This window comes from Molossus molossus, unplaced genomic scaffold, assembly GCF_014108415.1.
Source record: "Molossus molossus isolate mMolMol1 unplaced genomic scaffold, mMolMol1.p scaffold_m16_p_4, whole genome shotgun sequence".
In the NCBI taxonomy this organism is placed as follows: domain Eukaryota; kingdom Metazoa; phylum Chordata; class Mammalia; order Chiroptera; family Molossidae; genus Molossus; species Molossus molossus.
In genome coordinates, this window is record NW_023425377.1 from 38,619,255 (window position 1) to 38,646,461 (window position 27,207).

General features: G+C 45.4%; 1 protein-coding gene across 1 annotated transcript in view; it reads right to left on the reverse strand.

Moving 5' to 3' along the window:
* Positions 1-1,107: 1,107 nt before the first annotated feature.
* SLC25A48 (solute carrier family 25 member 48) overlaps positions 1,108-27,207 on the reverse strand; it is a 51,330-nt gene continuing 25,230 nt past the window's right edge. The window contains exons 5-8 of the mRNA XM_036241480.1: positions 19,406-19,663; positions 16,379-16,512; positions 3,928-4,062; positions 1,108-1,121 (exon numbers count right to left, since the gene is read on the reverse strand). Of these exons, the coding sequence (XP_036097373.1) occupies positions 3,952-4,062; positions 16,379-16,512; positions 19,406-19,663 (503 nt within the window). The 3' untranslated portion in view covers positions 1,108-1,121; positions 3,928-3,951. The remainder of the gene's footprint in view (positions 1,122-3,927; positions 4,063-16,378; positions 16,513-19,405; positions 19,664-27,207) is intronic.

The window sequence follows — 27,207 nt, forward strand, 5'->3', positions numbered from 1 at the left end:
GAGCCATGCTTTGTCTTGGTGCTGGGTATGTTAGGTGCTGGGTATGTTAGGGCAGGGAATTTTCAGAACCGGGCCTTGAATCACTCAAGGGAGGGTGGGGAGAGGGAATCAAGGGGCAAAAAGAGAAAAGAAATCTAAAGATATTGTCTTTAGGGTGGGGAGAGCACCTACAGGGCTGCTTCTCACTCCCTCGCCCTTGCAGCCACTGCCTCTCCCCGCCCAGGCAGCTGGGAAGAGGGACGTGAGACTTCTCTTCTTACCTGGGTGGAGTGGCCTCTTTTGGGGGTGACATCTACAAGGGTCAAGACAGAGGGAAGAAGGATAGCCGGTGTTTCTTGGAAGCCAGGGAGAAGCATCTGATACAGAAATGACCTGAAGAAGTTTTCAGGGTTTTTATTTGGAAACTTAGAGACAACTCCAGCTCCTCTGTGAATTTCCAGTGAGTTCACAGCAGTTGTGGGGAGCAGGGTCTATTTTGCTCCACTTTTTTCCAGGTGCCAGTGTAGACCGGAAATAGATGGTCCGGCTGGGAGGGGAGAAACACAGTGCAGACAGTCGGGGAAGGAAGGGACTCTGAGGTTAGCAGGGTCTGGAGAGGCAGTGCCTGCAGGGAAGGAGGATGCCAGCCCTGGCCCTGGGAAAAAAGGAGGAAAAGGGGTTATTAGTCAGCAAGATCTAGCAGTCAGCCCATTTGGAGCTGTTTTAGTGAAGCAACAATTGGCAAAGTGTCACCATGAGAACTGGCTGGTGAAAGCTATGAGGTTGTCCAGGTTATTCATAAATTTTCAAAAAAAGATATTATTGGGGGGCGGGGGGGTCTTTTTTCCTTGAAACTAAATTTGCCTAAAACTGAAAGTGGGCCAATAAGGTCTGGAGCACAAAAGTCACACCAGGGGTCTGAACAACATTGTTCCAGGAAGGTTCTGGAGGCAGAAGATCCAGGTGGACAGGTACATGGAATTCACGGGCCTCAGACAAGCCCAAGAACTAACCACTGACCAATGGCTGGGACCCCCTTTCTATCACCAAAGTTCATCTTCCTCATGTTGCTGACACCGGTTTCTCTATCTGAACAAATAAAACTAACCACGTCACGAAACAACAACCTCATGCTGTGTTCACTGTTACAAATGGCCCTTGGGTCACTCATACATGGGCCTGGAAAGAAATAACGGAGCAGATGACTGAAAAGAAAGTGCTCTCCCCGGGACTCTGGGAGCCGGGAGAGCGTGCATCGCGTGGCTGGCAGGAGGCTGAAGCTGCGTGGCGCTGGGCTCCGTGTCCTGCAGGAACTGGAAAACAACTTCGCGTCATTCTCACTAGCTCCAGGCACTCTGAGCTAGTCACCATCCTACCACTTCCCTAGTTCTCGAATCACGTCATCGCACTGTCCTCAGTTTAGACTATGAGGGAGGCTCTGGTTTCCATATGGTCAAGTGGATGTTACCCTGGCCTGGACCATGACCTGCCCGAGATCTGAGAGTAGTAAGTTCAAATCCAGAACCTCTTAGGGGGCCTTGGTGTTCTTGGGTTAGAGCAGAAAGTTGACCCCCTTGGATAAAGCTTGTTTAAGATAAGGCTCCAGAAAAGTCACTAGGATCCCCTCTTCCCCCCATTCCAGCTGGGAGGCACTAGCCTCCTCCCCGCCCCCAGCAGAAGAAAGGCAGACAGACATCTATGTCCTTGTGCATTCAGAGCACTTTCAGAAAGAAAAGCTTCTAGCTGGGGTGATGGTGGTCACTGTTCTGAATGGTCAAATCCAAAACAATCAGGATTTGGCTTGCTAGAAGCTTCTTCCTTCCTCCTGAGGTAGCCAGTCACCAGGGTGGTCACAAGTGACAGAGTGAGAGCTCAGGCAAACGTCCAGCCACTAAGGTCTGCCAGGTCTTGGCATCAAACCACCCTGTGGCCGAGAATTTAAGGACATGGGAAAACAGCCCTGGACTATTAAACAGGAGAGCAGATTATAAAGCATCAGAGAAAGTAGGATCCTGTTTTGGGGATACACATAAAAAACACTTGGAAGAATAATAGGAAGATCTTGGGATTGTAGGTATTGTGGGGGGGGGGGAATCCTTTCAGTTTATTTATTTTTTCTATTTTTGTACAATTAAAAATGTACTGATATGCCCAGCCAATGTGGCTCCGTGGATTGAGTGTTGCCCCATGGACTGAGAGGTCCGGGTTTGATTCCCGTTCAGGGCACATGCCTGGGTTGTGGTCTCGATCCCCAGCAGGGGGCGTTCAGGACACAGCCGATTGATGTATCTCTCTCAAACTAATGCTTCTATCTCTCTCTCACTTCCCCTCTCTCTAAAAAATCAATTAAAAATATTTTTAAAAATGCATTGATTTTTATTATAGGATTTTTAAAAAGTCATTTTCATCTGTTCAAAGGAGGGAGTGGCCAATATCTGAGCATAGCTTTCAAAACCAGACCTCTACTCCCTGCCCTGGACATAATCCCAATATAGTAATTCATCACCTAATATGTTTAATTATGCAAAATGCATTGCTACCCTCTTCCTTTTATAAAAGAGGGCAAAAAGCCAGGAAAGCTATGAATGCAGGTGCTTTAGTATAGAGCTAAAAGCATTTGATTCAAAGCCAGTGTCTAGGGCTTATCCTGGGCTTACTCTAACCAGCCTGATCTGTCCTTCCCTTTGCCTGGCTCTAGGGTCTGTCCCATCCAGGCGCCCCAGCAGGGAGGTTTGCTAGACCTTCCTGACGAAGACCATCCTTCTTGAGAGAATTTGTAGTCACCACAGCCAAAGCAAAATACTTTTCTTGGTAACTAGAAAACCCAGTGACTCACTTTACTTTATCTTCTGAGCTCTGCAAGTGACCAGTTTGAGGCTAGTGGAGGAGAAACAAGAGAGAAAAAGAAGGGGAAGAAGTGAGGAGACATTGGAGGTTGATCATCCAGTCACTTGATGCTGTTTCTGAGTGGTCATTCTTGTGCCAAGCCTGTGAGAGGCACAGGCCATACACAGGTGAAATAATAGTCACAGCCTTCCTGGGACTTTCACGCTGGCTGGGAGTGTGGAAAATCGTCAGGCAATTATAATGCAGGAGGATGTGGTAGGGGCTGAGCAGGGGCTTTGGGAGGGAGCCTACGGCAGGCACAACTCCTCCTGGATGAGGCATCAGGGAAGGCTTCCTGGAGGAGGACACTTTTAGACCGAGGCCTGGATGACAAAGAAGAATTGAGGAAGCCAAGGACAATGGGGAAGGTGTGAAAACTGGTTGGGGACAGCATGTCAGGCAGGGATAGCATGAGAAAAGACCCAGAGATGAGGGTGGGCATGGTTTGCTTAGGATGGTGGTGAGGACGAGGTGGTTAAGGACTGATGCTTTACCTAGAGGGCAATGGGGAGTGGATGAAGGCATTTGAGCAAGGGAGTTGCTTGCTCAGAGCTGTTTTTAGATCCTTTGGACCACAGTGATCTTTCTGCAATGTGAAAGAGAGAAGGAAGGGGTGTGGGAGGGAAAAAATGGGGCAGAGGTTGTCCCCTAGAGCTTTGGGAGCCTGTTGGTGGCTATCAGACTACTGCTGTGGGTCCAGGAGGGAGGTGGGAAGATGGTGCCCCTGTGATGGGGTGGGCACCCTGGTCTGAGTTCTCACTTCTGAGGCTGGGATATTCAATTGTACAGTGAAACTGTACTTCTTTCCAAGGGCCATCGATGCTGCTGAAGAGGAAACCATATAGGTGAGCTTACTATGCAGGGCTACATTCTGTGCCAAACCCAGGTCACCGCCAGTCTCAGGTAGGAGTCTGAGAAGAGCTTTTTGATGACGAAAAAGGTAGCGATCTTAGCCCCAGGATTAACACAGATTAGAAAGGAAACGAATAACACAGAGACATTTTCATGGCAAAGAAGAGCGTTTCAAGCTCTGAGAGGTACGATGGGCTGGGGGGAAAGCACACTGACCTGGTGCTCAGGGGCTGGTCACCGCACATCCCCGCGGATGGCCCGCAGCGACAGCTCGTACCCGAGGAACATGGCCGCACTCATGGGGAAGCCCCGCACAGTGTTCACGGTGATGCCTCTGAAAAACACCTTTGACGGGAGATGGCGTTATCACAGGGGACTGAGCCGCACCTTCTGCAGGGCCACCACTGAAAGTCAGAGAGAGGGCTGGTGGTGATGCCCACTCAGGCCCCCTGTCTCAGGCTGGGCCTTTCAGAGCCCAGAGGACCTGTGCAGGCTACGATCACCTGGGATGCCCAGCTCTGCCCCTGCCCTGACCCAGGTCGTTGGATGGCACTTGTCCTTCAAGGCCCTGGTTCACAAGCACTAAACACTATGAGAAAACTGTTGAGTCCTGTGAACACCCACGTATACTAGCTTAATTGCTTCTCTCTCACGAACATCCGCGTCCACACATGCACACACGTGTGCATGCACACATGGTTCTCAAATCCAGAAGCCGGAGCTCTCCATTCCATTCATTTTGCAATGTGAGGCGGGGCACCAGCCATGACCAGTACTGTGGCAGGTGCTCCACAGGGCATCCCCAGAGGGGCCTGGGGGCAGAACTCAGGCTGGGCTGAAGATGGTAGACACAGGGTTGAGGCACAGCTTTGCCACTTAGTAGCTGTTACTTGGGCAAATGGCAGCCTCTGAAATCTCAAATGTTTCCCACTGTAAAACGGGGGTAGTCATACTATTGACCTGAGACAGTTGTGGAAGGAAGTAAGGAGATGAAGCTGTTAAGCACTTACACAGTGTTGACTAGCACATCACCATCCTTATTATCTACAGTCTGGGCTTTGGATAGAGCAGTGCTCAACCCGATCAGTAGTGAGTGATGAGCAGCAGTGGCCTGTCTTGATGAGCTGTTGACCTCAGCCTTTAATACAAGAAGACTGTATTTGTCTTCCATCCATAGGAAATATGATAAGATGCTTCCCTTTCTCCCTGAATCTTCTTGCCTGGTGCAAGAAGACACTAATCAATGTGATCTAATTCTAGCCCCCGGAAAGTGTATAACCTGCTAGGGGAGCCAAGCCCCATTCAGGAATAAGTACAACATAATGCAGAACGTGATGAGAACAGATAAGGGCTTTGGTGAGCAGTGGGGTGGACAGAAAATGCCCTTAAATCTCCTCTCTGGTCAAAGCATCTAAAGGCAAATTCCTACCCAGACATAAATGATGCAGTAACAATTACACACAAGATGCAAATCTTTTTGTTGTTGTTGTTTTGTTTTTTATCCTCACCCGAGGACATTTTTTTATCTTTTGTTCAAATAGAGTGAAAGGGAGAACGAAGAGAGAGAGAGAGAGAAACATCGACATGAAAGGGACACATCAAGTGGCTGCCTCCCTCACGACCCCAACCAGGGCCGGGGACGAACCACAACCAAGGTGTGTGCCCTTGACTGGAATCGAACCCACAACTCATTGGTTCGCGGGCCGACGCTTTAACTGCTGAGCCAAATCGGCCAGGGCATAAGATGCAAATCTTTTAACTGACTCCTGTATAATTTTCTAAGTTTAGGAAATAGAGCTAGTATTGTAACTTTAAGAAAGCAGAAAACCAGCTCTTTGCATTTCCCATTTTCTTGGCAGTCAGGTACTGTGGTGCCAGAGTAGGTGCCGGACATTGGCCAGGACAGCAGGTGACCTCCCTTCAGGAGAGATGCCTGCACCTCGCCACTCTATGGCAGCCTGGGTGACACAGCTTCACTGGGAAGGGGAGAGAGGGCCTTGCGGACTTGGGAAGCCTGGGCCCCAGGGAAGGGAGATGATGGACAGGATCCTAGAGGAGAGCAGGTGGCTCCTCCAAACCCTGGAGCAATCAGGTGGGGGCAGGTGGGGCCCTTGTAACATCAGCACTCCTCTCTCACTTCTAACCTTTGTGCAATTCCACAGGCTCACTCGGGGTGACTGAATAACAGCAGGAGCTGGGTCAGTCTCCTAGCAGGAAATCCATGCCAGGTGCCTCGGAGGCTCCTTGTGGACCTGGGCTGGTCTCTGCAAGGCAGGACAACCAGGTGGGACCCACTGGGAATACAATCCTCCTGCCCCACAGCACTGGGCCTGCAGGAGCCATGGGCCACTTTAGACAGACGGCTGTGGCTGTTCTGCCCTGCTCTGCAAGGCTGAAAGGTGGCAAACAACGTGCAGACCTTCTGGCTTTCACTGCAGCTTTCAGAACACAAAAACGCTAGCTGAGTTGTCTCTCACATTCCCCTGGCCTGTCAGGACCCACACCCTCTGTTCCTGCACTTTCTCTGGGCTGCCTCTTACACCTGCCACCCTGGGCAGCCTAACAGCTGTCATTCCTTGGAAGGGGCCAGCTCTCTCCCACCACTGGGCCTCGGCTGGAATGCTCCCCAGGTCTGGCTGCACCCTCTAGTAGTCCTCCCAGGGCCACCTCAAGTTGGATTATGGCCCATTACCTTCTGTGCACTCAGTATCTCTGCCATCACAGCAATTCTCACACCACCTTCCAGTTGCCCGTCACTGGCATATCCTCTCATTCACAAGCCCAGTGAAGGTAGTGAGAGCTGGGCTGTGTGTGTAGCTCATCTCTGAATGCCCAGCACCTGCACAGTGCTTGGTCTAGACAACCCTCTGCAATCTTATTAAATGAATCCATGGATGGATGGATGGATGGATGGATGGATGGATGGATGGATGATGAAGGGAAGGAAGGAAGGAAGGAAGGAAGGAAGGAAGGAAGGAAGGAAGGAAGGAAGGAAGGAAGGAAGGAAGTTAGTTCTTGATACAAAATAGAACGGTCTCTGAGCTAAAAGAGTCCCAGTGGTGATTGTGATAGTAGGGGATTGGGGGACCTGGAGTGGAGAAAAGGCTCCAGACCCCCACAAGTTACAGTTACAGAGCCCAAGAGCAACCAACCCTCAGGAAGCTTTCTGCTACAAACGTTCCTGTCTGTCTCTCCTTGCGGTTATCCAGTCTCATCCTACTGCCCCAGACCCCCACCACAGTCAGCTCTGTGGAGCTAAAGAACCCCAATTCACTTATCCAGCATCCTTATTTCAGATGACAACTCTCCAAGTATGAGCCATGACTTGTGTAGCCCACAACAGTCCTCACAGTGGACAGAGAACAGATCGAAAACTAGCAGGTCTTTCTTTTTTTATGACTTGGAATGACCTGAACGTCCATGGACTTCTACTCCCCTATCATGAATGATTTACTGGTAATCATTAAGTGAGTTACCAAAAAAGGGGCTACTATAATTGAGCACCATCATCATTATTTCACTGCTTTCCAGTTCTGTCTTACCACTGAGTTCTACGGGAAAGTAGGAACAGATCGGGGCTTTGTACCCTGCCTCAGTGAGCTGCAGTACAACTGCTTCAGAGCTGGAACTCCACAAAGCCAGGGCCCAAGCCAAGTGGGACTGCAGCCATCCCTCCGCTCTGCGAAAAGGCATTCCTCTGACTGCAAAGAATATGACTGCGACAACACAATCTTCCAGAACTGTGTGGGATTTTTTTGTTACTACATGTTATTTATATGCAAATACACATACAAATATACATACACACATATATGCTTGCACAGGCTGTATTTTTGCAATATGTCACACAAAATAGCACCACCCCAGGACTTCACCACACTATTGTCTGTGTCTATGGGCTATGCATATATGTATATAACATTTTTGGTTAATCTCTTGCTGTCTCTCTAACCCTCTCCCCTCAGTCTGTTCCAAGCATCTATGATTTCAATCTTCGTGAATTTGCTAAGGCTTATGTTGTATCCTAACATATGGTCTATCATTGAGAATGATCCATGTGCACTTGAAAAGAATGTATACTCTGCTGCTTTTGGATGAAATGTTTCGTAAATATCAATTAGATTCAACTGATCTAGTATGTCATTTAAGGTCACTGTTTCTTTGTTGATTTTTTGTCTAGAAGATCTATCCAGTGATGTCATTGGGGTGTTAAAATTCCCTGCTATGACTGTATTGCTATTGATCCCTCCTTTAAAGTCCATCAAGAGTTTTTAAATATATATTTAGGTGGTTCTCTATGGGGTGCATTTATGTTAACAAGGGTTATATTTTCTTGTTGGATTGATCCTTTTAGTGATATGTAGTGACTTTCTTTGTCTCTTGTCATGCCTTTGTTTTGAAGTCTATTTTGTGAGATGAGTATTGCTACCCCAGTTTTTTGTTTGTTTGTTTCCATATGCATGCAATATTTTTTCCCATCCCTTCACTTTCTTCCTTTGGAATTCTTTTGTTTTGAGGTGGGTCTCTTGTAGACCACATATACACAGGTCATGTTTTCTTTTCTATTCAGCTATCCTATGTCATTTGTTGGAGCGTTTAGTCCATTTACATTTAAGGTTATTATTGATAGGTACCTATTGATTGCCATTTTTTTCTTTATACCTTTGTTCCTCTCTCTCTCTTTTTCTTCTTCTTAAAGCAGTACCTTTAACATTTTTTGCAATGCCAGTTTGGTGGTAGAGTACTCCATAATCTATTTTTTTAACTTTCTAATAAAAATTTTAAAAATTAATCTCAGTCAATGAGGTGATTAATCAAGCTGAATATAGCTATCGCTTCTTAAACTCTATCTCTGACTATAAACTATGGACCAAATGCTATCAAGATTAAAAAATTGATCAACTGGTTTCAGTTGCCTCTAGGACTTTTTTTTTTTTTTTTAACAGAGCACAGTAATTTTTGGAGGAAGTAATATCAGAAATATATTTAACCTCTAGAGATACTTCTAGAATTATGACATTGATATTTTAGATAACAGACAAAAATATCTCATATAAAAATAGAGCATCCCATTTGAATCTCTCTTATTTGTCCCTCTGTATTTGTTGGTTGAATCACAAACTGTGCTTCTGCCAAAAAACAAACAAACAAACAAAAACAACAACAAACAATTGAGGTTAGAATTCTAGGAAGATGACAGTGTAGGAAATACCAGGAATCTGCCTTCCCACTTACACACCAATTTTAAGAGCAGAATCTATCTGATTTTGAAATTCTGGAGTTTATTGAAGGCTTGCAATTTCCAGGGGAAGGTTTGGACAGTAAATTGTAATTAATTTCAGTCAATTTCAGCTCCTAGCACAGTAGCAGCTACCCATCCTTCTCCCAAGCCTTGTGGCAGGAAGCTGTGAACATGTTCCTAGAGCAACCTGCACACAGCTTATGGGAGTTAGGTTAAGCAGTAAGGACCTTATCCTTGCAATAGTGAAGATCACTGATTGCTGATATGGTCACAGAGGTGCCATTGTTGTTTCACACACCCTCCATTAACACAAGCCCCTCCCCATCTGGTTGAGGTGACTTCCAGGGGATTTAAAGGGCTAATGCCCCTCTCCCTTCATTTTTCTATTTTTCCCTTTTGGGAGGCAGACATTAAAGACTAGGACATTCAAAAACAACTACATGTTTGGGAAAAATTAGAAAGTGACTGAACATGCCCAGGGAAAGGTGCCAGCTCAGAAAAGACCGGAAAGGACCTTAAGTTCATACCTGGTCCTTGGCACAGAGATAGTCTGCAACAATCAGAAAAACAAAACAATGAACAAAAACAGTAACGAGAAACACTAAACCCTTAGAAAAGGAAAAAAGTCTGATTTCTAGAGTTACCACATTATTAGATTCAAACGTCTAGTTTTCAACAACAACAAAAATCACAAGGCATACAAAGAAACAGGAAAGTATGGTATATTCAGAAAATAAATAAATCAGCAGAAACTGTCCTCGAAAAAGACCTGATAGCAGAACTACTTGACAAAGACTTTAAAGCAACTGTCTTATAGAAGTTTAAAGAACAAAAGAAGATGTGGGAAAAGTCAAGACAATGATATATGAATGGAATGGAAGATCAGTGAAGGGACAGAAAACCCAGAAAGAAACCAAACAAATTCTGGAACTAAAAAGTACTATAACTGAAATTTAAAATTCACTAGAAGGATTCAAAGTCATATTTTATTTTATTTATTTATTTATGTATTTATTATTTTTTAAATATGTTTTCCTTGATTTTTTATTTTTTTATTTTTTAAATTAATTAATTTATTTTTGCTACAGATGTTTCCCACACACACACACTGATTCCCCCCTCCTCCTCCCTCCCCACCCTGTCTCCAGCTTTGTTGTCCATGTCCATTGTTCATGCACACATGCATGTAAGTTCTGTGATTTCTCTCTCCCCCACCACCACCTCTTCTGGGGATTGTCAGTCTGTACTCAACCTCCACGTCTCTGGGACTACCCCATTCCTCAAACTATTATGTTCATTATATTCCACAGATAAGTGAGATCATATGATACCTGTCTTTCTCTGTATGGCTTGTTTCACTTAGGATAATACTTTCCAAGTCCCTCCATGTCCTCTCAAAGGATAAGAGATCTTTCTTTCTTACAGCTGCATAGTACTTCACTGTGTATATGTACCACTGCTTTTTTATCCATTCGTCTACTGATGGACATTTGGACTGTTTTCAGATCTTAGCTATTGTAAATAGTGCTGCTACAAACATGGGGGTACATATATTCTTTCTGATTGGTGTTTCAGGCTTCTTAGGGTATATTACTAGAAGTGGGATCACTGGGTTGAATGGCAGTTCAATTTTTAACTTTTAAAGGAAACACCATATTGTTTTCCATAGTGGCTGCACCAGTCTGCATTCCCACCAGCAGTATACTAGAGTCCCCTTTTCTCCACACTCTCACCAACACTTGTTGTTTGATGATTTGTTGATGGTGGCCATTCTGACAGGTGTGAGGTGATACCTCATTGTTGTTTTAATTTGCATCTCTGATGATTAGTGATGTTGAGCATTTCTTTGTATGTCTCTTAGCCATTTGTATGTCCTCTTTGGAGAGGTGTCTATTTAGCTCCTCTGCCCATTTTTTAAATTGGGTTCTTTGTCTTCCTTCTGTTGAGTTGTATGAGCACTCTATATATATTGGAAATTAACCCCTTATCTGATATATCATTGGCAGTTATGCTCTCTTATACGGTGGGTTGCCTTTCCATTTTGATGATTGTATCTTTTGCTGTGCAGAAGCTTTTGAGCTTGATGTAGTCCCATGTGTTCATTTTCTCCTTTGCTTCTGTTGCCTTAGATGATGTATCAGTGAGAATTCTGCTGCGTATGATGTCTGAAATTTTGTTGCCTACAGTTTCTTCAAGGATTTTTATAAATTCATGAGTCACATTTAAATCTTTTATTCATTTTCAGTTTATTCTTGTGCATGGTGTAAGTTGATGGTCTAGTTTCATTTTTCTGCATGTAGCTGTCCAATTTTCCCAGCACCATTTACTAAAGAGGCTGTCTTTACACCACTGTATGCTCTTGCCAACTTTGTCAAATATTAATTGAGCATAATGTCTTGGATCCATTTCTGGGTTCTCTATTCTGTTCCATTGATCTATCTGCCTGTTCTTGTGCCAGTACCAGGCTGTTTTGATTACAGTGGCTTTGTAGTATAACCTGAAATCTAGTAATGTAATCCCTCCAACTTTGTTCTTCTTTTTTAAGATTGCTGTGGCTATTCGAGGTCTTTTTTTGTTTCATATGAGTATTGCTACCCCAGCTTTTTTTTGCTTTCTGTTTGCTTGAAAAAAATTTTTTCCATCCCTTAACTTTCAAACTATATGAGTCTTTTGTTGTGAGGTGGGTTTCTTGTAAACAACATATATGTGAGTCATGCTTTCTTATCCACTCAGCTACTCTGTGTCTTTTTATCGGAGCATTCAAACCATTCACATTTAAGGTGATAATTGATATGTACTTATTTATTGCCATTTTTGTTTAGTGTTGTTCTATTTTTCTTCCTATTTCTACTACTAATTACAGCAGTCCTTTTAACATTTCTTGCAGTGCTGGTTTGGTGCTAATGTATTCCCTTAGCCTTTTTTTTTTTTTTTTTTTTGTCTGGGAAGCTCTCTATTTAACCTTCTATTTTGAATAAGAGCCTTGCTGGGTAGAGTAGTCTTGGATTCAGATCCTTGTATTTCATGACCATGATTACTTCATGCCATTCCCTCTTGCCTGTAATGTTTCTGTTGAGAAGGCAGCTGACAGCCTTATGGGGGGGTTCCTTTGTAGATAACCTGTTGCTTATCTCTTGCTGTCTTTAGGATTCTCTCTTTGTCTTTAATTCTTGGAATTTTAATTACTATGTGTCTTGGTGTGGGCCTGTTTGGGTTCTTCTTACTTGGGGCTCTCTGTGCTTCTTGAACTTGAATGCCTTCTTCCTTTACCAAGTTAGGAAAGTTTTCTGTCACCATTTCTTCAAATATATTTTTTAACCCTTGCCCATTTTCTTCCTCTTTGGGGACTCCTATGATACAAATGTTATTACATTTCCAGTTGTCCTACAGTTCTCTTAAGCTATCTTACTGTTTTTTAATTGTTTTTTCCTTTTGGTTTTCTGATTGGTTGATTTTTCTACCCTGTCTTCTAATTCACTGATTTGGTCCTCAGCTTCCTCTACTCTGCTGGTTAGTCCTTCCAATATGTTTTTAATTTCTGCTATGTCATTCTTCATTTACACTTGGTTGGTCTTCAGTGTTTCTATATCTTTACTCATGGTGCTGATGTCCTTACTCATGCTGATGAGCTTACTCAAGATCATGGCTCTGAACTATACCTCTGATAATTTGCTTAGATGCATTTCATTGACCTCATCTTCAATAGAGTTCTCTTGTTCTTTCATTTGGGATTTGTTTCTTTGTTTCACCATTTTGGCTATCTCCGTGGGTTTTGGAGCCTGCCAAATTTCCCCTGTGGGTGTTGGTGTTCTGCTGTTTGTGGTTCCCTCTACTGGGTTTGGATGAGCCTGGTTGGGCCCACGTTAAACACCACTGTCAAGTCTTACTTTCCTGGATAGATTTGCAAGCCCAAGAATGGTTCAGTTATCCTCTAACTTTTTCCTGGTGGCTAGCAGTCTCAGTTACTCAGTGCCTTGGAATGTAGCCCTGGTGTTCTGCATAAGAGGATTTCCAGAGAGTGGGATAGATGCTGATTGTTAGTGAGCCTCAATTTGCATTTCTTTGCCTCACCTGGGAAAGGCTGAATCTCCGAGGTGGGGGGCTGCTGCTTTTCCCCACAGCTCTGGGAAGGAGCAAACTGTTCACCATCCTTTGTGGCTGCAACTCAGCAAAAACTCTGAGTGCCGTCCAAATCCTGGGTGTCCCCACAGAGTTCCAGCCCAGTCTGCCCCGCCTCTGCCATAGCCCCCAGGTGAGTAGCTGTGGCTATTTTAGCACTCTGTCCTGGCTCTCTGGACTGTGGAGCAGGCTTGGTCTTTATTCCCCAAGGGCACTTCTCACAGCTAAGACTGCTGCTGTCTGTGGGCTCCCAGCCCGCCACCCTCTCGCACCTCCTCAGATCCTACCAGTGTCCCTGGTTATATGGTCCTGTCCTGCTGCTTTACTGTTGCTTTTTTCCAAGGATTTGTCTTTATTTTAGTTATAAGTTCTGATTGGTCCTGGGAAATCATCTGTGTAGCTTCCATTCACTCCGCCTCTATTTTCACATCCTCTATGCCTATCTTGTGCGCAGCTGGGTTGCACAGGCCTCTGTGGTGCTTCAGCACCCCCAGGCTCCATGGGTAACTGGATCACACAGTCCCTGCTGGGTTGCACAGGCCTCTATGATGCTTCATCACCCCACAGGTCCCACAGGTAACTAGATCTCACAGTCCCTGCTGGGTCGCACAGGCCTCTCTGGTGCCCGCACACCCTGCAGGTCCCGTGAGCAGGCAGCTGGAATGCACCAGTCCCTCTCGGGCTCCAGCTTCCCACCACTCTTGTGAGCTGCTGGACCACACAGGCCTCTGTGGAGCCCCAGGTCCCACTGCTGGTGGTTGGGGAGTGCTGCTCTCCCGTGGGGTCAACTCCTGCTCAGTTTTTGCTATAGTTTTTGGGGATGGGTCTCAGCTGCTGGTGTTTCTGTTGCCTGGGGATGGATGACTGCTCCCCAGCCTCTGTTGCTGGGGGTGTATCTGGACTCTGATCGGGCTGCTACTGTGGGGGATGGTGCTGGGCTCCGTGCTGTCTGCGGCTTCTGTGACCGGCACCTTGGGAGCTTCACTACTGTGCACTGGTCTGTGTTGACACAGAGTGTCCACTGGTCCGATGGTGCCAGGTGTGCTGGTGGGCTCAGGTTGCTGGGCCCTAGCTGCTCCCACTTCCTCCTCCCAAGGAAGACCCCAGATCTTCCAAAATGGTGGGACCTCCCCACGGTGCAGGGAGAAGCACCCTGAAGGGCCGCTTACCCTCATAGCAGGCTGCTCCTTTCCATTGCACAGGAACTTTCTGCTCCATGTCTCTGCACTGCTCGAGTTTGGTCGTCCACCTTGATGTCCACTCACACTCTCTCTCATACTAGATCACTCTTTCACACACTCACCCTCCCTCTGGTCCTGCCCACCGCCATTTTCTCCTAATAATGTCACCATTCCAAAGTCATATTTTAACAGGCAAAAGAAAAAATCAGCAGACTTGAAGATAAGACAATGAAAATTATTGAGGTCGAGAAACAGAAATAAAAGTGAATAGAATCTAAGGGACCTGTGGGAAACTCACAAGCCAATCAACGTCCATTACAGGAGTCCCAGAAGGAGAAGATAAGAGACCTATACCAAGACACATAATGAACTTCAAAGACAAAGACAAATAAATAATCTTAAAAACAGCAAAAGAGAAGCAACTCATTGCACAAAGGGTCCTCAGTAGGGTCATTTTAGAGGCCAGAAGACAATGGGACACTATAGTCAAAGCACTAAAAGAAAAATAAGAGTCAGTTAGAAATCCTATATCCAGCAAAACTATTCTTCAAGAGTGAGGGAAAAATTAAAACATTCCCAGATAAACAAAAGCTGAGGGAGTTCATTACCACTATACCTACTCTATATGAAATGCTCAAGGGAGTCCTTCAGGGTGAAAAGAAATGACACTGGACAGTAACTTGAAGCTGTATGAAAAAATAAAGACCTCAATAAAGGCAAAGTCATAGGGGGAGTGATATCTGCATCATGTTTCTCATTTGGTCCCCACCTCAAAAACAAAACTTCAGCATCCTTCCATGAACAAAAGTGCCTCTGTGGGAGTTGAGGGATCCAGTACCACACACCAAGGGGCCTAAGAGAAGGGATCCCATCGGTATACCAGGTATTAGGCAGACGGACTTCAGTACTGGCATAGGAACCCGCAGTAGCCTGTGAACTGGCTCTGGACCCTGTGGCCGTAGTGCACGAGCACCTGGAGAACACCGAGTGGGCAGGCTCCCACAGCTGAGAAAGCCTTGTGGGAGTGCAGGTTTCCAGAGGGGAAGTTCCAGCATTCCACTGGAGCATTGCAGTGGGCAGTTAGCAAATATTGGAGGGGGTGGGATAAGGCAGCCACATGAGAAAAGGCCCAGAGATTAGTAGTAACATTAAAACTACTAATACTAATTCCAATGACAAATGGATAACTCTTTCTAAATGTTCTCTATGTGTGATGCATTAAGCTAAACCCTTTTTATATACATAATTTAACCCACAAATATCCCTATTGTTTATGGTAGGGATGGTTATCCTTGGAGAAACTAAGGCCCAGAGAGGTAAAGAAACTTGTCTGGATTCCTCCAGTTCATCAGTAACTAGGCCTGGCTTTGAACTCAAGTCTTCTGATTCTAAAAGACATGTCAAGAAAGTCAGGGGCCTATTTGAGGGAGAGCAAACAAGATGGTTTCTCTGGAGAGTGCTAGGGGTGTCATGGGAGGCAAGACGGACGAGAATGAATTTGTTTACAACCTTTGATGCCAGGTGTGGAAGTATGCTCTTCATTCTGGGACAGTTTAGAGGCAGGGGCTGGGTTTTGGACAAGACGCTTGGGTCCAGGAAGAAGAGAAGAGGAGGAGGGAGACGAAGCCTGGTTGTAGGCTGAGAAGAGCTGAGACCAGAGGTGACGGGGTCTGCACTTGTGTGGGTGGGAGAGCAGAAGACGGACCACAGAACTGGGACCCGTGAGATGGAATGATGGGTGGTTCTAGGACTTCCCACTTGGAGGACGGGGAAGGGTGAGGCACTGAGCAATGAGTGAGGAAGGACCTCCCAGGCTGTCTCGATGAAAACCAAGCTGTGGTGACACACAGATGTGGGTCCAGGTCCTGGCTCTGCCACACAGCAGCTGTGTGCCCTCAGGTGGGTTACCAGTCTTCTCTGAACCACTGTCAGTGGGGCGCACCCCACCTCTCCCACCAGCCCGGGGCAAGAACAAATGAGACAAGTTTTTCTCATAGTTCTTGGTTAATGGTAAATGCCAGCACCTCAGTTCCCTTCTATATAATTTCACATCCTCCCAAATGTCTGAACCACCTTCCAGGGACTGAAACTGACCCCGCAGGACCGCTGTGGGGCTTACTTTAAGACCGTCCTTCTGGTAACTCTGGGAGATACAGTCTAGGACACCTTTGTATTTGTTTAAATAAACCCCATCAGCTTGGAGTCGACTTTTCACCACATCCATAGGAGTCGCTGTCCCCCAAGAAATTGCTCCTGTAAAGACAGAGACAAACAGGTGTCAGGGGCTGGCGGCTTGGGGTCTGGAGGGGCCCTGCAGATTTCTGCCATTCAGAGGCTTAATAAGCTGCTGAGGGAAGTGGAAAAGCTCAGGGTTAGGGCCTGAAAAGGCTGTTCCGGAGCCTCCCCTGCACTTGCTGTGGGGCTTCACAGAATCATCCTCCCCCTGTAGGCCTTGGGCTTGTCGTCTGGAAATGGGGCAGCAGTACCTATCTTCATGGGGTTGCTATGAGGATACATTAATGGATGCACGTGAAGCACTTGGCACAGTGTCAGGCCCACAGCCAGCACTTCCTAAGTGGAAGCCTTTGTTAGCAGCTTTCATTGGAGAAACAGGAAGAGGCCCCACCAGTACTTTGCAGCACCTTCCCAGGGTCCAGGGGAGAGCCCAGCCTGAGGCCTGAGGCTGAAGGCTCACAGCTCCCCAGAGGTAGGATTTACCCTGAACAAAAAGAAGCTCAACAAACACTTGCAGATAGGCAGCTGGTCAAGGATGGGCAAGCCTGGGGATTGCAAAGAAGAGCAGGAGCAGGTCTTTAAAAACCTCTTATCTTTTCCAGATATGTGGAATCTTGGGCCCCTGGGTCGTCCTTGCTGCGTAAGCTCAGGTGCCCTGGTTTGAGCACTTTTATGACTTTAATAGATTCTGGGAAAACAATGCTGTGTTATTGTATAAACACAAAAACTGCCCATTCTCGCCCTGAAAGTGCAGCTCAGTGGATTGAATGTCGTCCCATGGACTGAGAGGTCCCAGTTCGATTCCCGGTCAGCGCACACGCTGGGTTGCAGGCTTGGTCCCCGGTAGGAGGCGTGCAGGAGGTGGCCGATGGATGTGTCTTTCTCACATCAATGTTTCTATCTCTTTCTCTCTTACTCTCTCTAAAAAAATCATATATTTTTTAAAACTGTACTTTCTTGGATGGGAAGAGAAACACAAACTGAAGCCAAAGTTCACAGCAGCTGGTCTGCAAGGTTGTGTAATTACCTGTGTCTGCCCCAAGCCCTCTGCCCAGCCTGACCTCCAGACCCTGTGGCCACGACCCCCGGAGAGCCCCTGGACAACAATGTCCTGTCAGAATAACAGGTGGCTTTCCCTGGCACACCCCCTGTCCCTCAGCCCATGGGTGAGGGTATTACAAATAAAGGTTTGCCTGCCAGGCCACTCACACCTGCTCTCACCAGAAATGAAAGCAGGCAGGGCTCTGTTTGTCCTCTCAGCCAGCAAGTACTTCCTGAGCACTTACTAGAAGCCAGTATGGGCCAGGCCTCAGGCCAGCAGGAGCAAAGGAAAACACTGGCGTTTTGTGGCTAAGGTGTGGGCTTTATGTGTCGGCTCAGCTTCATGCATAGTTAATTATGATGGGGAGGAGGAGGAAGAGAAGGAAAGACACTTTCTTCTCCCAGCATCAAATAGCCATGTTATTGGCCTATTTATTTATTTATTTATTTATTTATTTATTTTTTATCCTCACTCGAGGACATTTTTCCATTTTTTTTGTTCAGACAGAGCAGGAGGGAGAGAGAGAGAGAGAGAGAAACATCGACGTGAAAGGGACACATCGAGTGGCTGCCACCCGCACGACCCAACCAGGGCCGGGAACAAACTGCAACCGAGGTACATGCCCTTAGCGGGAACCGAACCCGGGTCTCTGTGGACCGCAGGTTTTTTTAACTTTTTTTTTTTTTACAGATAGAGTGGGAGGGAGAAAGAGGGAGAGAGAGGGAGAGAGAGAGAGAGAGAGAGAGAAACATCAACGTGAAAGGGTCACATCGAGTGGCTGCCACCCGACCAACCAGGGCCGGGGACAAACTGCAACCGAAGTACGCGCCCTTAGCGGGAACCGAACCCGGGTCTCTCTGGACTGCAGGCCAACGCTCTAACCGTTGAGCCAAACCGGCCAGGGCTTATCGGCCTCTTTAGAAGCATCCTCTCTTGACTTCCATGGCCCCCTGGCTGTAGCTGCATTTCTCCGCCCGACGAGAGCACAGCCGGATCCCTCAGAAGTGCTGTGGGACTCGAGTTCTTCGGTTTCTTTTATCATACTCTCTCTCAACCCCACTTCAGTCAGGTTTTCACACCCCTCTCTGGACCGAAATAGGTCTTGTCAAAGTCCCTGATGACCTACATACATCGCCGGGGCCCTGTGGTGGGAAAGGAGGCTCAGGCCACCTGCAGCAGAGGCCAGTGGGGCTGGGGCGCAGGAGCTGGGCCAGGGGCAGAAGGGGGTGCAGGTGGCAATGAGCAGCCGAGGTGCAGAAGGCCTTAGAAACCACTGCAAAGATGTCGACTTTTACCCTAAGTGACTTGGGGATGAGTCCTGAGTAGGGAAGTTAAGTAATTGGTCTATGGTACAAAATGATAAAGTGTGGATTTGAACTTGGACTTTTCTAACTGCAGAGTCCCTGCTATACTGTCTGCACTAGCTGTGTGAACGTGGGTTGGTCACTTAATCTCTCTGAACCCGAGCTTTTTCATCCTGAAAATTGGAGAGACTGATTCCTACCTTCTGGGAGTAATAAAATCCTCACACGAGACAAGTTTATAGTTGGCCAATATTCAAAAAAGGAGAACCATGATAACTAATTTCCTCTGTAAAACTCTGTAACACCTGACACAGAGTAAGTGCTCAAAACATATCTTCTGACTGAGAGTGGAATGAGCCCAGCTAGGGTCCTGCCATATCCACAGGTCCAGTGGAGAGTGGGGGGAAGAAAGGGAGGACCATTCCACATTCCTCGCCCTTTCTCTGGCACATAGTAGGTGCTTAAAATGGAATTGTTGGATGGGGCTGAGCAGGGCTTGGTAGGTCCCCCAGCTGTCCCACTGCGGTGGCCAGCACAGGGACAGGGATCCACACTGCCGCCTTACCTGCCATGCCCCCTGCCAGCCACACAGCACAGGGGCTAGGGTCTGCACGGGCCTCAGGTGTGATCCAGTCAGTCAGGAGCACATAGGGGATAAAGTAGAGGCAATAGCCCGGGACATCCCTCAGCAGCATGGCACTGGCGCCCCGGTAGAGCCCCGCCAGGCCCTCAGTCCGCATGATGGTTGCAACGCAATGCACAGGCCCCTGGTAGGCTGGCTGCTCCCTATGAGCCACAGCCCTGGGCTTCAAACTGAGGTTGGCTGCAAAGACAGGGGGGAGGAAGATGACAAAGAGGACAAGTGACCCAGGGGGCAAGAGACTGGCCATTCTCTGGTGCTTGAGCCAGCCAAGCCCATTGACAGTTCCCACTCATGTGGCCCATTGATTTTTACCAAACCTTCTGACCTTGGCAGCTCAAACCAGGATTCTGGAGTCCTAACAGAGAACCCGTGGCAACAGGTGCACCAGATTGGAGACAACCCATCCAGGTGGTAAATAAAGGACCAGTTGCCTTAGAATGCCCAGGGGTTTCTGGTTGATTGTCACTGTCCTTCTAAGCAGATGTGACTGCAGAATGCCTAGGACCCAAAATGAGAAGCCATACCAAGCTCTTTTCTGAAGCAGAGACTGAAAATCGAGCACACTCTGTGTATGTGCTTTTGTGTACAGTATGGTAAAAAAAAAAAAAAAAAAGCACAGGAGCCCTGGTAGGTTGGCTTAGTTGATTGGAATGCCATTCCATACACCAAAAGGTTGTGGGTTCAACTCCCAGTCAGGACACATACCTAGGTTATGTGTCTGACACCTGATCAGGGCACATACGGAAGTCAACCAATCCATGTTTCTCTCTTACATCAATGTTTCTCTCTCTCGCTTTCTATCTCCCTCTCTTTCTCTCTCCCCCTTCCCCTCTCTCTAAATATTACTAAAAAAATATTCTAAAAAAATACATGAGATTTGGACCCAGTTCCAAATCCTGGCCCCACCATTTACAAGAATGTTGTCCTGGGTAGGCCACGTTTTCCAGCCTTTGTTTTCTTATCTTTATAAAGAAGGCAGGCCAGTACTGTACTGTATGTTGAAAGTTGCTAAGAGAGTAGGTTTTTAAAGTTCCCACCATATACACAACCACCAAATGGCACCTGTGTGAGGTTATGGGAGTGTTAACTAACCTAGACTCAGTAACCATCTGCACTATATACATACACCAAAACATCACATTGTACACCTTCAACTTGCACAATGTTATATGTCAATTATATCTCAATAAAGCTAAAAAAAATGTGTTCAAAAAATAAAAGGAGAACAGGCTGTTGTGAGTATAAATGAGGCAATATTTATAAAGTGCTCAGCATGGATCTAGGAACATTGTAGGGATGCAATAAATTACCCTCAGATCATTACTATGACCGAGGTTGTTTGGCATAAATTGGGTGCATGAGTATTTCTCACTGACTCACTCCACCCTGGTGCCAATGGCCCCTCAAAGTCCAGGGACACAGGGCTGCTGTTTCCTTATGCTGTGACCTCCAGGGTTTCTGCTGGCAGATCAGAGGCTGTATGTCTGTAGCTTCTAGGGGCATGCATAGCCAGCAAGCAGTGACTCTGTCTCTCAGATTCAATCTTTCCCCTGTCTCTACTCTTCATTGTCATCTCTTCTGCCATGGACCCTTTAGCACAGCTCCGACTCATGGCCAGAGAGACAACCCCCTCCCCCGTGCCCCATCCCCATGCAGATATAAAGCAGACTCTTAACTTTTTTTCCATCTTACAGAACTAACGTGACATGCCCAGGAAAGAAGACCGCCATCTGTGACCACGCGCCTGTTTTACCAGTGGGGTTTATTTCCCAGTATGCACCGTCTCAGTCTGGTTTTACACATGCTGGCAAAGAGGCAGATTAGTTTCATTACATAGTTGAACTTCTAAGTTCCCCAAGTAGTTCCACCTTTACCAGAGGAAAGGTTAGGACAAAACATTCAGCTTCATGATGCCATAGTCCAAACTGAAGATTTAGGAGTAAAGTGCAACCTGTCCTTTCACGCATCCTAGAGTAAGCAGGTCAAGGACGAGGTTCCTATTTTCCTAGAAAATGTGCTTGAACAAACTAATCCTATATTTTTCTTTTATGGGCAGGGGGGTTGAGGAGAGTCATCACAATCACACATGTTAAGATAACCGCAGTGTGGACAGGAGACTGAGTCCCACTGACTTCTATAGCAGATCCCACAGGAAGTGACCCACTTTTAATGGCCACTCTGGGGGCGGGGGGAACAAAGGGCCCTCTAAGCTCAGAACAAGATCAGACACTGTGGTCTTTGAAAGCCCACTGAGAGGTCACTGGACAACCTTCCTTTCCCAAATCTACTATGATACTGCTGGGGTCATCCTGGGAAATTTTAGCACTAGACAAAGCAGCTGTGATTGTCCCAACATATAAACTTTGCCTGGGCCGTGCTCATGTCCAAGTGCAGTGATCTGAATCAAAGTTTTCATGAATTAACTATGGGGATTATGTAGCTTTCAGAAGTTACTAATTGAAGGAGGGTATCTGATAACATTCTGCTTGTTTGGAGGTACAGATATTGAAAAAAGTACTTGCCCAACCTTGAACTGGTCCTGTGAACAGAGAACCTGAACTTGTTTCCTTTTCTTTCCAGAGTGAGCAATAAGGAAATTTTCTCGGATTCTCCCAGGTTTGTTACATAAGCAATCTAGCATTTATTGCTTGAGAATGATCCACTTATGACTATTAAAGCAATAAAATTGTCATGGTGACTACCATCACCCAAAATATTGACTTAAGTCTGAACTGGCGGCCAGTGCCTTCTGGACACAAGTTGATACTACAAAGCTCTAGAACTCCACCCAACTCCCTCATACCAAATATTAAAAAAACAAAAAACAAAAAAACGTTTTATTGGGAAATTATTTCAAATTTGTAAAAAAGTACAGAAAAGAAAAAATTATATAAAGAACACCCTTATATGTTCTTTACCAGATTCACCTATTGTTAACATTTCCCTCATTTGTTTTATGGTTTGTGTGCTCTCCCCTCTCACTCAAACATGTGCGTGCAATTAAACTGAGCAGATGCCATTGTCCCCGTGTCTCAACTTGCCTGGGCTGTGTTCACCTCCAGCTAACAGTGACCTGACCTGAGGTCAAGGTTTTTATATGTCATCTACGGGTATGACGAGGGCTTTAGGACTTCCAGATTAAAGGGCAGTATCTGATAAGGTCCTCCTGCTCAGGAGGTGTCAATGTTGGAAGAACACTTGCCAAACCTTGAACCAGCCTTGTGAACAAGACCCAGACCTACACTTCTTTTCTTTTTTCCCCCAAGGTCAGCAATAAGAAATTTCTTTTGCATACGCATACATATTTATTAATAGACACAGAAAAAGCATTTGACAAAATTCAACCCCCAATTTTAATAAAAACTCTCAGCAAAGTGTTAACAAAGGGATCATACCCCAACATAATAAAGGCCATATATGACAAACCTACAGCCAACATCATACTCAACGGGCAAAAATTAAAGCATTTCCCTTAAGAACAGGAACAAGACAGAGTTGTCCACTCTCACCACTCTTATTCAACATGATACTGAAAGTCCTAGTCATAACACTCAGACAAGAAGAAAAAAGTAAAAGGCATTCAAATTGGATAGGAGGAAGTAAAACTGTCAGTATTTGCAGATGACATGATGTTGTACATAGAAAACCCTAAAGACTCCATCAAAAATCTACTAGATTTAATAAATAAATTTGGCAAAGTAGCAGGATACAAAAATCAACATCCAGAAATCAATGGTATTTTTATACACAATAACAAATTCTCAGAAAGAGAAAATAAAATAAACAATCCCATTTACCATTGCAATGAAAAAAAAAAAAAATAGATACCTAGGAATAAACTGAACCAAGGAGGTAAAAGACCTGTACTTGGAAAACTATAGGACATTGAAAAAAGAAATAGAGAAAGGTACAAACAGGTGGAAGCATTTACCATGTTCATGGACAAAAGGAAATAACATCATTAAAATGTCCAAACTACCCAAAGCAGTCTATAGATTTAACACAATTCCTATTAAAATACCATTATCATACTTCACAGATCTATAATAAATATTCCAAAAATTTATATAGAACCAAAAAAGACCCTAAATGGCTGCAGCAGTCTTGAGAAAAAAGAATAAAGTTGGAGGGATCACCATACCAGATGTCAAATTATTCTACTAAGCCTTTATAAGCAAAACAGCCTGGTACTGGAGAACAGGCATACAGATCAATGGAACAGAACAGAGACCCCAGAAATTGACCCATGCCAATATAATCAATTAATATTTGACAAAGGAGGCAAGGGCATATAATGGAGTAAAGACAGTGTCTTCAATAAATGGTGTTGAGAAAATTGGACAGGTACATGCAACAAATGAAACTAGACTACAAACTTATACCATACACAAGAATAAAATCCAAATTGATAAAAGACTTAAATATAAGTCACAAAATTATAAAAATTCTAGAAGAAAATGTAGTCAGCAAAATCTCAGACATCTCAAGTAGCAGAATTTTCACCAATACATTTCCTAGGACAAGAGAAACAAAAGAAACAATAAACAAATGGGACTACATCAAACTAAAAAGCTTCTTCACGGCAAAAGAAACTATCCTGAAAATGAAGAGGGAACCCACTATATGAGAGAATATATTCACCAATGATACATCTGATAAGGGGTTCGATTAAAAAATATATAAAGAACTCATACAACTCAACATAAGGAAGACAAACAATCCAATTAAAAAAAAATGGACAAAAGACCTGAATAGATACTTTTCCAAAGAGGACATACCAATGACTAAGATACATATAGAAAAAATGCTTAACATCCCTTATCATTAGAGAAATGCAAATTAAAACTACAATGAGGTATCACCTCACACCCGCCAGAATGGCTGCCACTAATAAATCAACAAACAACAAGTGTTGGTGAGGATGTGGAGAAAAGGGAACCCTAGTACACTGCTGGTGGGAATGCAGATTGATGCAGCTACTGTGAAAACAGTATGGAATTTACTCAAAAAATTCAAAATCAAACTACTGTTTGACCCAGTGATCCCACTTCTAGAATATATCCTAAGAATCCTGAAACACGGATCAGAAAGAACATATGCACCCCCATGTTCATAGCAGCACTATTTACAATTGCTAAGATCTGGAAACAGCCCAAGTGCCCATCAGTAGATGAGTGGATAAAAAACTGTGGTACATTTACATGATGGAATACAATACAGCTATAAAAAAAGAAGGATCTCTTATCCTTTGAGACAGCATGGATGGACCCTGACATTATTATGCTAAACAAAATAATCCAGTCAGAGAAATACAGATATCACATGATCTCATTTATACGTGGAATTTAATGAACAAAAGAAACTGATGAACAAATAGGTCCAGAGACATGGAGGCATGGAACAGACTAACTAATCTTAGAGGGAAGGGGATGGGGAGAGGGGCAGGAAAGGATTAACCAAAGAATTTATATGCATAACCCATGGACACAACCAATAGTGTAGTGAAGACCTTCATTGAGGTGGGAGCCAGGCAGAGGGGAGCAAAGGGGGGGGGGGCGGGGGGGAATAGGAGACATCTATAATATTCTCAACAATAAAAATAAACTGAAAAAGTTCCAAATCATAGTCCCAATGCCTGCACTGGCCTAAGATGCTCTGGCAGCATCGAGGAATTCGCATGCACCTCCTCAGCAGACAGGCTGGACGTCACCTCTGTGCTCTGGCTTGGAGCAGTCTGGTGTAACCCTCCATTCACTTCCCCAGGATATTACCACTGGGAAACTCTCACCTAGTTCCTGTTTCCAAAGAGTCCAGCAGTTTCCTCATGACCTGAAGGGTCTAAGGTATGCAAATAATTTAGTAGAAAGCAGCCTGAATTAGGAGCAGCCAGGATTTGCTTTGCTACTCAGTGCCACTTACTGTACAACCGAGTATAAAGGATTCAAACACACTGGACCTCAGTTTTCTCATCATCTACAAAAAAGGAAGAAAAAGTGGCCTGTCCACCTCATTTGGCTTTTATGAAAACTAAGTGAGAATGTTGACAAAGATACTTTACTAAAATGCATGTTGTGCAAATGTTCTTTCCTCCAGGCAAATAGTTATCATTCCTAATTTTATTACCCTGTCCCGCTGTAACCCAGGATTTGTAAAGTGCCAACCCGAGGCAGCCGTGGCCTGCTGCCAAGCCTACTTGTGGGAGATTGTGAATTCCCAAAGAGAACCAAGAACTACCAATACTGGTGTCAAGTCCAGAAATCAGGATAATACTTGCTCTTGTCAATTGATTCAAAGAACAAAGGGATGTGTCACCAATTTTTGTAACTTCACAATGGTATATTCTGTTACATGCACCATTATTAATCTCTGGTAGCCACGTGGGGACAGTTTGAAAAAGACTCAGTTAAACTGTCCAGAATTCAAGGACTTCTCTAGGACTACATGGCTAAATACATGGTCTCTCCATAAACCTCCTCCCTCCACTTCTAGGCTGCCATTGCTCCAGCTCTCACTTCCTATTAGCAGCACAGGGACTACTTGAGAAGATGGCCTAAGCTATATGGTCCTGGCTTGTCTCCAGTTTTATGTGCTTCTTGTCAATCTTCCAAGGGATCCTGCCTTCCCACATAGGCTTCCCTTCAGGGAAGTTAGCATCGATAATTCCTGCCCTGCACTAGGAAAGTCTTGGAAAATCCACTGTATCAGAAGGCTGCTCCTCTCCAGGGCCAACCTGCCTGGGGAAGAGTTTTTCTTGGCAGTCACACATCTTTATGTAGCAATAAAACTATGTTGCCAACGAGACCAACTGATGTACTGATGCCTCTGAGGCAGAGCTGGTGATCTTCCCAGACAGACATTGCTGAAGATTCAGGAAAACTGGAGAAATGGTTTCACCCCATCTGTCAGTATGTGGATGCTTGGGCTCAAACAGGCTTTGTGTTCTGGTGCATAGTGGATTATCTCACCTGTGCAGATCCACCTCTCAGCTGACCTCTCTGCTATGACCATGCAGCCCAGCTTGTCTCCTCTCGACATGCCCAGAGATTAGGACCTTTTCCTCCTTAAGTCCTGGCCACATTCTGTCCCCTTCATTCTCTTCAGATTATTTTGAACATGCGCAGCCAGGCCTTCTGAGGCAAGCCCCTTCACTTCCATCCTCTTGCTCTCAAAATTATCTCTGAATTGTCTGCTTCTTCTCTCCCAACTTGGAAAATAAAGCCTTCTTCCTCCTCCACCCCTTGGTCTCTGTCCCCAGTGTCACCCCAACTTCAGCAATTCTCCCCATTCACTCTCTTCAGCCCCTATGTTGCTGATAGGAGTCTCTCGGGATGCGGTTCCCAGGTGTGGCAGAGTTGGATGGCCTGGGCAATGCCCTGGCCCCTGTGAAACAGTTGAGAGAACACGAACAAGTCACCTAACCCGAGCCTCAGTTTCCCTGCCTATAAAATAAAGAAAATGGCAGCGCCTATTCATAGTGACGATGATTTCATGATGGTAGTGCGTTGGTGCAGTATATGTTGTATGGGCTCAAACGCTGTGAAGTCTAGCTGTTAGTGCCATTAGAGCTCTATGCTTCTTCCCAAACATTTCACCGTTTTCTCAGGATGTCAACCCTCTTCTTCTTGGCAGCTCACCTTGGCATTGGCATCTAATGTTGTGACTTCTGTGTCTGGCATTCCAGCTGCAGTCCCATAGGTGCCGCAAGCGGGAGCCAAGCCAAACTC